The sequence below is a fragment of the Harpegnathos saltator genome, unplaced genomic scaffold (assembly GCF_003227715.2).
Source record: "Harpegnathos saltator strain DR-91 unplaced genomic scaffold, Hsal_v8.6 scaffold806, whole genome shotgun sequence".
Taxonomy (NCBI): domain Eukaryota; kingdom Metazoa; phylum Arthropoda; class Insecta; order Hymenoptera; family Formicidae; genus Harpegnathos; species Harpegnathos saltator.
In genome coordinates, this window is record NW_020230656.1 from 330,324 (window position 1) to 340,177 (window position 9,854).

The 9,854-nt window shown below is 36.4% G+C and overlaps 1 protein-coding gene across 4 annotated transcripts; it reads right to left on the minus strand.

The window, feature by feature from the left end:
* Nucleotides 1–494: 494 nt before the first annotated feature.
* LOC105183090 (poly(ADP-ribose) glycohydrolase) lies at nucleotides 495–5,675 on the minus strand. Of its 4 annotated transcripts, XM_025306843.1 has the most exons (12): nucleotides 5,493–5,675; nucleotides 5,325–5,401; nucleotides 5,145–5,260; nucleotides 4,902–5,062; nucleotides 4,696–4,812; nucleotides 4,392–4,553; nucleotides 4,078–4,331; nucleotides 2,800–2,900; nucleotides 2,516–2,675; nucleotides 1,986–2,304; nucleotides 1,667–1,901; nucleotides 495–1,586 (listed from the first exon to the last, which is right to left on the minus strand). In XM_025306843.1, exons 2-12 carry the CDS (start codon nucleotides 5,396–5,398, stop codon nucleotides 859–861), a joined length of 2,427 nt encoding a protein of 808 aa, XP_025162628.1. In that variant the 5' UTR covers nucleotides 5,399–5,401; nucleotides 5,493–5,675; the 3' UTR covers nucleotides 495–858. The 4 variants fall into 4 exon arrangements, with proteins under 4 accessions (XP_025162628.1, XP_011139259.1, XP_019696939.1 ...); XM_011140957.3 differs by having other exon boundaries at nucleotides 5,325–5,675; XM_019841380.2 differs by lacking the exons at nucleotides 5,325–5,401; nucleotides 5,493–5,675 and having other exon boundaries at nucleotides 497–1,586; nucleotides 4,902–5,058.
* Between the last annotated feature and the right edge of the window lie 4,179 nt (nucleotides 5,676–9,854).

The following is a 9,854-nucleotide window of genomic DNA, read 5'->3' on the forward strand; positions in this document are numbered from 1 at the left end:
CGCGAAAGAAACGGTGAGATTTCGCGCGAGATGTCGCGGGCGTAAGTGAGACGGCGCGAGGCCTAGAGAAACAACGCGATATTAGCGCGCGTCGGCATCGAAAAATTGTTATTTGAAAAATTGCAAGTAACTGCAGCCAAATTAAAGTTACCTATTTTCTTTGAATATTATATTAAATATTTATAATTTTTTTCGTTCTTAAGCATCCCTTCATTTCGTACAGAAAATTTAATTCGAAAATTGTTCAAGTTTTAAGTACTCTTATTATATATAATGTTGTAATGTATTTAATAATTGATATGTTTCAAACATGTAACTTTATACATTGAGGTATACTTATAAACATTTATAAACCACGTTACTACATTTCAATAATGAAAAAAAATATCAAATTTTAAAAGGTTCGAATTTCAGTAGTAAAATTGAGCACTTAACTTAGTCATAAAATGTTAAATACTTTTATGTCCGATAAAACTTTTTAAATAAGTCCTTGGAAAATGGCGTGTAATTCAGTTGATAGCTTATTAGTGGAAGAACATAACATAAAAATTTCGAAGTTTTAGAACAAACTCGAAAATTTGATTATTTTTCGCGTTTTTCGCCGTTCGAACCATTATGCGCCGTTTCTGTCGGGAAATTCGTTGCTGAGAAGTTTGATTTCGCAGACAAGGATCGATTGAATCGGCTGAAGGATGAAACGGGCAGTCAGCTCAGGCAGAATTTTATTTACATTATATCCTGTAACTTTGTTTCGAAATTGACATGAATTAAAAAAGAAATGTTTATATAATTATAAATAAAAGTCGCACAAAGGACGAAAGGTTGCAGGGTCAAGGTCGCGGCGCTATTTTTCGATATTTACAACGTACGCTGGAAAAATTCCGATATCTTCCTTTGGCCGTTCTTCCTCGAGGGTGATCTCAATGAGCGCAATTCCGGCAAGCAGTCCGCCATGATTTTCAGGGACTCATTGTCCCGTAATTCCGCGGTATCCCTCAGCAGCGATAACTCGGACTTGATCTTTTTCGACGTGTCCTGAGGAGGCTGGATAATTGGTTCTTTCGGATTCGAGGAATTCATGTTGACTTTGAAGGAATCCAATATTTTATCTTTGCCTGCCAACCGTTTCTCGTTCGTCGCGTCGAGAACGTTATCCACCGAATGATTCTCGCACGAGTCTCCGTTTCTCAAATTATTCGCTCGTTCCACGTTGTCTTTGGTCTTCTCGTTATACAGACTTTTTGTCTCCGTCTCAGGTTTCACGGTGTCGTCGTTGTCGCTGTCGCAACTCGCCAACCAATTCAATATTTTTTCCTCCTCCGCCTTTTCTTCTTCCTTAACTCTGGAATAAAGATATCGCTTGTTCTCGGCCGCTTTATTTGACATGGCCGAGTCTTTGTTGCTTTTAAGCAACGTATCCTTCGGATAACCGGTAGAGATTTTCGCCGTGGAATTTTCAATCTTCGTCGGGAAATACTTGCTCAAGGATTTCATCTTGCTACGGTTATATAAGAAACGATAAAAATCCGAACGAGCGCTCAAAGTGGATTCTCGATGATATTCCGACAGCATTGAGTAGATCCGCGCTGCGAACAGATGAAATTGATGCGTGAAGCATACGAAGTTAAACTTCTCCCAATTACAACAGCGTTAGTAACGTTCTTACCTGTGTCAATGTCATGTTGCATCAGATGCGCGTACATCGTCGCCACCTCGTCTCTTAGATTCGTGTCCCCAAAGGTAAAGTACACCATAGAACGACCAGCAACCGCCGCGGCCATCAATTGTATCAGCACCTTCAATTTCGGATTTCCGTGAAACGCTCCGCATCCCCAATTGCCCGTCGCAATGGCGGACAGATTATCCTTATTCACGTCAGAACCGACGAATCCGACGTAAGCCTGCGATGTAGAGCATACATTTCCTCGCTATCCATATCTTTTTTCTGATTATGTAATATTTATATCGCAGCTGAGCAAACAAACCTTGTTAAGTTCACGAGTCACGTTGTTAATGTTGAACTGCAGCGAGGATTGTTTAAAATAAAGGGCGTCAATGGCGACGATTGACGTCATACGCCTGCCACTGCTGTCTTTCGGGGTCTCGTCGACGAAATCCCCTTTCCACTTGAAAGTGCTGCTATAACCTTCGTACTTGCTGTATCGCTCTATACCACTGACGACGAGCGCTTCCGTGTCGTCCAACTCTTCCGTAACCAGCATGGTGACCATAAGTTCCGGGCATATGACAAAACGTATTTCTTCTTGTACGCAGCCTAAGCCCAGCACACCGCCGCCGACATACCTATTTCGATAAGAAAAAAAAACAAAATTAATGAATTTTTAAATCAACTTTCAAATCTATTATTATCAGTCACTAAAAGTTCAATATATTGTAAGTTTACGATATATTCTTTTAACAAAATTTTCTTTTTTTATATTATTTCTTATTTTGGTTCCTAATGTATTGTATCAAAGACAAATAAATAAAATATACGTATAATACGAAAACTCACTTATTTGCAAAGTCAACTTGGAGAAGCCCAGCTCCCTCGTTCTCGATTGTGCCTTTGCTCGTTATATGCAACACAGGTAGCTTCTTATCTAACGACTGCCATTTCGGACAATCTTCCAGAGGAATGTAACGTCGCTCGATTGTTATTATACCTTCAGGTGCTGTTCTATGTAAAAATCGTAACGTAATTCGAGTCCTATGTCAAATTTTATTATCATGCTCGTATAAACAAACTATATGAAAAAATTTTGCATAAAATATAATTATAATTGGATATGTGCCCACCCTTAGATGTTACTCTCCTGAAGTAATGAAATAGACATTTGATCTTCTCCATCACTGCTGTACATCGATTATGCCTCTCTTCACTGTAAGCAGCAAACAATCTGCAATATACAATCAATATGGTATATAAGGTACACACATCTAATTCGTAGAGATTTATGAAAAGAATTCAATTAATCAAATTGGTTCATCTTCTTTAGGGTGTCCCATTTTAAATGAGCCAGACAAAAATCTCGAAAAATATGAAAGATATCAAGAAACGTTTCAGATAAAAGTTATATGGTTTCAAAGGAGACATAAAACAACTGTATTATTTTGTTTATAGATAATGCCATTTTTTAGATATTCGCTAATTATTACTTTTCTTAAATGGAAATCCCAATATTTTATTATACTATTTTTCTTCTACCAATTAATTTGAACAACTTTCGTTTGAAACATTTTTTTATTTAATATTTATTGAGATATTTAAGAAAAACTTAATAACTTTTTCAACATTTAATTTACGATATATCGCTAACTATTTGTTGAAAGAAATAATAGTACTAGACCTTTTTTATTCTATTTAGTCTCAAGAATAGATTGTTACAATAGTGCCCTAACTTTTGTTAACTTATCGACTTTTGGAAATTTCAAAATCATCACATTATAGCAGTCAAATTATAATTATATTATAATATTATAATTATAAATAAATAGTCAAATTATAATATTAATTAACAAATCATAACAATCATAACAAAAGTCAAGATGCTCTTATAACAATATATTCTTGAGACCAAATAAAGTAAAAAAGTATCTAGTATCATTTTTACTTCCGACAAATAGTTAGCAAAATATCGTAAGTTAAATATTGAAAAAGTTATTAAGTTCTCCTTAAATATCTCCTAAGTTTTCCTAAAATATTAGGCAAATAAAAATATGTTTCAGACAAAAGTTATTAAGATTAATTGGTAGAAAAAAAATGATATAATAAAAACTTGGGGTTTATATTTAAGAAAAATGATCAGTGAATATTTCGAAAGTGGCACCATCTGTAAACAAAATAGTAGAGTTGTTTTATATCCCCTTTGAAACCATACAATTTTTGTCTGAAACGTTTTTTAATATCTCATATTTTTCGAGATTTTTGCCTGGCTCATTTAAAATTCACTCTCACTCACTGTATATATATTTATATTATAGTTTGTAATCTAAGACATCTCAATAATTTGAAGAAAAGAAAGATATTCTACCGAATAATTCGATGATGTCCTATGGAACTGTTCAAATTGCTACCTGTTGAAGTTAATATGAGGATACGATGCATATTCCGATTGCGGATTACTGGAATTGCGTCGAGGAAATGTACAGAAAAATGCGTTCGCCAGTAGTGAAGCCACTTGTAATTGACTCAAGCTAATGCATCCATTAGTATGGCGTTTTAACAGTGGGACTGCACCAGTCAACAACATAGGGAGCTGCAGAGCAAGCTGCACTATCTTTGGCATCAGAGTTTCGAAGAAGATAGTCGTTTCCTCTTCGTCCAGAATCTAAGTGCAGAATTAAATAAACAGCATATATGTTATTGTATCGTATATTGTTTTATATACCTCTGAGAAAAAGTAATGGAGTGCCATGAAATTCCAACGTTGCGCATATATCTGATTATATGAGAGGATAGCTTCTTCTAGTTGTTGACTAGAAAGTATGCTCCTGAGTAAAGCTTCCTGAATCATTTCCCATCTATTTCGACAACAACGACTTCCATTTTTCTAAAAGAAGATTTCTGATTAATATCAAAACAATCAGCTAGAATGAAATAAAAGATGATGTAAAATATTATAATCTGAATTGTTAATAAAACTTAATTCTTTTAAGTATAATTAGTTTTCTTCATCGCAAAACAATATGTACCTGTTCTATAGGGTATAAGCTATGTGCTGAATGTGGCATTCGTACATAACCCTGACTCCATTTGTCTGTCTGATATGAAGGATATGGTTTTGGTGGTCCACGTGCAGGTAATGGTAACTAATCGAAGAAGAGATTATGAATCAGATGTTCATGCTTATGTAAAATACTTAAGAAAATTGACATAAATATTAATTTCTAAACTTTACCATAAATAATACTGTGTGGCGAGGAGAAACAACAATTGGTGGGTGTTCTTGGTGTTCATATATATCAAGACCCTTACGTATCTCACTCATGCTCATACCTTTCCATTCTGGTATATCATCTGAGGGCTCTGGTTCGTTAATGCCAGTAGACATAGAACTTGCTTCAAGAAATTTGATATTTGAATATTAAAAGTATAAAATAAAGAAGATAGATTTAATATATATGTACGAGCGAATTCTTACAGTCCGAATTGACAGCATTGTTAACGCTCGTTGATAATTCTACGTCTGAGAATAAATCAGCCGAGAGTTCCTCATCAAACGTTATTTCCGACTCTGACATTTTTCCTTCCATGTATCTGAAAAATGCGTCCAAATATACATTGGGTAAAATAAAAAAGGCTGACAATATTTGTTACTTACCCATAAAAGCAATAAATTACGATGTCGAAACAATGTGTAGCATTGTAGTGAACGTCACCAGAACAATTAAGCATAAACTTCACAAAAAATTATTATAACGAGTCACCAACAATTTCTAACTCTATTTATCAGAACAGTAACCTATACGTCATTCATATTTTGCTTTACCAGTTCAGTTCAGTTCGGTATATGGCTTTAGGTAGAAAGGCGTACCCATACGTCATTCTCCAGCTGCGTTAAGGGGAGGGATTGCAACGTTACCATGGGTGCTTCCATTTGCATTGCTTGTTTGACATAAGCTCAGTGCCCAGTCAATTGGTTTGTTCCTTTTAGCTGCACTACTGAACTGGTGCAATAAGTTAAAGTGAGAAAAAATATAGTTGTCTTATTCTAACTTATTGCACTAGTTCCGCAGTGCAGCTGAAAAGAACAGACCAAGTGTTGGAAGCATTTAGTCCTACCGAACTTCCTGCGCACGCGTCAACTACGTCGCAATACGTCACAAATTTGATAGGCTGTGTCCCAATATTCACTGCCAGCACTGAAAATTGTAATATACGTGTCACAAACCATGTATTTCAGTACAGCCCTCGTCTACAATAGAAGTCGTAGAGTCGTAAGTCGTAGAAATTGACCAATCGCAGTCGAGTATTTTTTTCTTACCGGACCATGATTGGTCAATTTCTACGACTTACGACTCTACGACTTCTATTGTAGACGAGGCAGTAGTGAATTTTGGAACACAGCTATATGGTCTGTTCTTTTTAGCTGCACTGCGGAACTAATGCAATAAGTTAGAATGGGACAACTATATTTTTTCTCACTTTAATCAGAGAGAAACCTGAGAGCGGCCACCGGGCACAGACTTTTATAGTATAACTAGACTGCTAACTCCGACTCAATACATGACTCCGAAAAGTATACGGTCGCGGACATAAAGGTTGTCACTTTTTTTTTAATGACTTTCGGGATGCATCCCGACTCGAGAAAGATGAGAGCTGCTACTCCTCTTGAAACGATAACTACGTTTAAGCTAAGACTCCATGCATGCGGTGAGCTCCGGCAAACGGTTGCGGTGACCAATCAGGAGACAGACGCATGCCGGAGCTTGCCGCAACCGGACTTGCGCCTCCCTCCTGATTGGTCATCGCAGCATTTGCCGGAGCTCACCGCATGCATGGAGTCTTAGCTTTAGGCCTGGTTACACAACTTAAGCTAAGACTCCATGCATGCGGTGAGCTCCGGCAAACGGCTGCGGTGACCAATCAGGAGGGAGGCGCAAGTCCGGTTGCAGCAAGCTCCGGCATGCGTCTGTCTCCTGATTGGTCACCGCAGCCGTTTGCCGGAGCTCACCGCATGCATGGAGTCTTAGCTTTACTGTAAACGAAGTTTAAAGCCAGCGGCACACGGTGCTTGTTTTCGTGCTGGATTGTTTGCTGGATGAAAATACTGCATTCTGATTGGTGCATTTCCATCCATCTTCGGAAATGTACCAATCAGAACGCAGTATTTTCATCCAGCAAGCAATCCAGCACGAAAACAAGCACCGTGTGCCGCTGGCTTTAAACTAAAAATTGCGCTCCACAACTGCTTTAAACCATGGTTAACGTTGATTTCTCACAGTTAGGCCCGGTTCCACAACTTACTGTAAACGAAGTTTAACTCGTTAACCCTAGTTTAGACGAAAAATTGCGTTCCACAACTGCCTTAAACCATGGTTAACGTTGATTTCTCACAGTTAAAGTTAAACCCAAAACTTTGGGCGTTTAATGAATTTAAACGAAGTTTAACACTGCAGTACCATCAATTTAAGAAAAAAATTTATGACTATCCCGGTTTTGGAGTCAGTTGACAAATATTTTGAACATTTGAACACCAAAGAGATATGGCTTTAGAATACATATTATCTTCATCTAAAGATGAAGATTTTGAAAACCTAATTTATCGACGGACAAGAAATATAAGAATAAGACGACCATCATATTTGGAAGAATTTGATAATGTCGATTTTCATGCACGATTTAGATTATCAAAAGAATCTGTTATTGCAGTTCTAGCAGAAATCGAGCATGAAATTTCTCATAAAACAGAACAGTAAGTATATAAATTTAATTTAAAATATTCGGTTTTTTGCTTCGATAGATTATATTCTAAAACAGAGTATAAAACTATATATAAAAGTCAATTATTATATGATAAATGCAATCAAATCAATAATATAAACCAATTGATTATTATTAACACTGGACTTCCACCTTTTAATAAATTAATACTTATATACAAATACAGCAAATATTAATGTTGGTTAATGTTTACTTCATACGAAACAGATATATTGTTCTCTACTAGGGCTGAGTTCCGAAATTCACTGCCAGTACTGAAAATCTATAGTATACATGACACAATCTATGTATTTTCAGTACTGGCAGTGAATTTCAGAACGCAGCCTAGATGTCATAGCATCCAATTTATTTCAATTTTCCCTCTTTTCACTATTAGCAATAACCAATCATACTCTACGTTTGAAAAAAAAGAGAAGTCTTTGACAGTTTCTTCATACAGACTATAGGTTTAAGTAAACTACAGTTAAAAACATGATGTGGAACGCGATATAAGTTTAACCATGCCGTTAAATGTAACGTCAGTTCAGATAATCACGGTTTAAACTTGATTTTGTTGAACTGGGCCTTACACGGTAAGGTTAATCCGGGCTGCGTTCCGTTTCACGCATTTATATATAGTTCATATAAAGCCAGCGGCATACGGTGCTTGTTTTTGTGCTGGATTGCTTGCTGGATGAAAATACTGCGTTCTGATTGGTGCATTTCCATCCATCTTCGGAAATGCACCAATCAGAACGCAGTATTTTCATCCAGCAAGTAATTCAGCATGAAAACAAGCACCGTGTGCCACTGGTTTTACGTATACTGTAGGAAATGCGCGCATAATGCGTGAAACGGAACGCAGTCCCGGATTAGTACAACCGTAGTTAGTGAATTCTTTGATTCGAATGGTATATTCTTTTAGATCTAAAAATATACTCTAATCAGATTCGAGACTGCACTAACTACGGTAGTTACTACAGGTTGCGTGAAAAGTTCGCGGAGCGCCATCTATAAATAAACGGTAGAATTATAAATTGTAGGTCGGTTATATAGAATTATTCTTCACATGAACCTAGGTTAGATTTCATTTCCATCTGTTAATTCTTTCTGTGTTTACAAGCTAATTGAAGTTGACATGTCAGTATATTTGTTTGCAATGGAAAATTTGAAACAGCATGCAGTGATTGAGTTCTTTGTTAAAAAAGGTTTAAAGGTAATAGAAATTCATTCCGAGATGGTAAATGTGTTAGGGGAATCTACTCTTTCAAAAACAATGGTTTGTAAATGGGCACTTTTAACGTGGTCGTACAAGCATTGAAGATGATCCACGCAGTGGACGTCCAAAAAGCACATCAACACCAGAAATCATTGAGCAAATACATGTTATTGTTTCTGAAGATCCAAGTGTGACTACGCGTGAAATTGCTCATACTATAGGCATTTCAAATGAACGGCTACGGTATATTTTGCATAAAGAATTACAAATGGAAAAGGTATTTGGAAAAGTGGTGCCGCATACGTTAACAATTCAACAAAAACTCGCTCGAAAGCAAATTTCTCAGCATCATTTGGGTCGTTTTAAGAAGAATAAAACCGATTTTGTGCGTCGTTTTATAACTATGGATGAGACTTGAATCTATCACCATGATCCTAAATTGAAACAGGAACGTTTACAGTGGACTGAAGCTGGATGTTCAGCTGTAAAGCAAACAAAGCATGAAAGATCGGCAAAAAAGGTTTGGCATCAGTTTTTTGGGATGCTAAAGGGATTTTGTTAATTGACTATCTAGAAAAAAGTAAAACAATTAACTCTTAATATGAATGTTATTATGAAATGAATATTATTGTAACCTTGTGGATCAATTGGACGCAAAAATTCGTGAGAAACAACCTGGTTTGCAGCACAAACAAATCATTTTTCACCAAGATAATGCACCTACTCACAAAAGTGTTTTGTCAATGTTTAAATTCAATGAATTGAAGTACAAATTGCTTGATCATCCACTGTATTCGCCAGATTTGGCACCAAGCGACTTCCGAAATCTGAAACAATTCCTCCGTGGAAAGCATTTTTTGTCGAATGAAGAAGCTATAGCAGCCGTAGAGGCATATTTCGTAGACTTTCCAGAAACATACTTCCGCGATGGAGTCTTCTTCTTCTTCAATATATGGCTCTGTACACACCACAGATGCTCCGACGCCACTCACTTGTTATATAAAATCATAAGGAAGTGTTTACAACATCTGGTTAGTAATCTTCAGAAATCTGGATATTTCAACGAAACTTGGAATAAGTTTGGTATTAAAAGCTGATTTTTCCAGATCTTGGTTATATGCAATATCTCCCTTATAATATAATTTCAGTAAGAGACTGTCAGATTCTGTAGCAAAAATAGGACATCTGTACAGAATATGATCTATATCC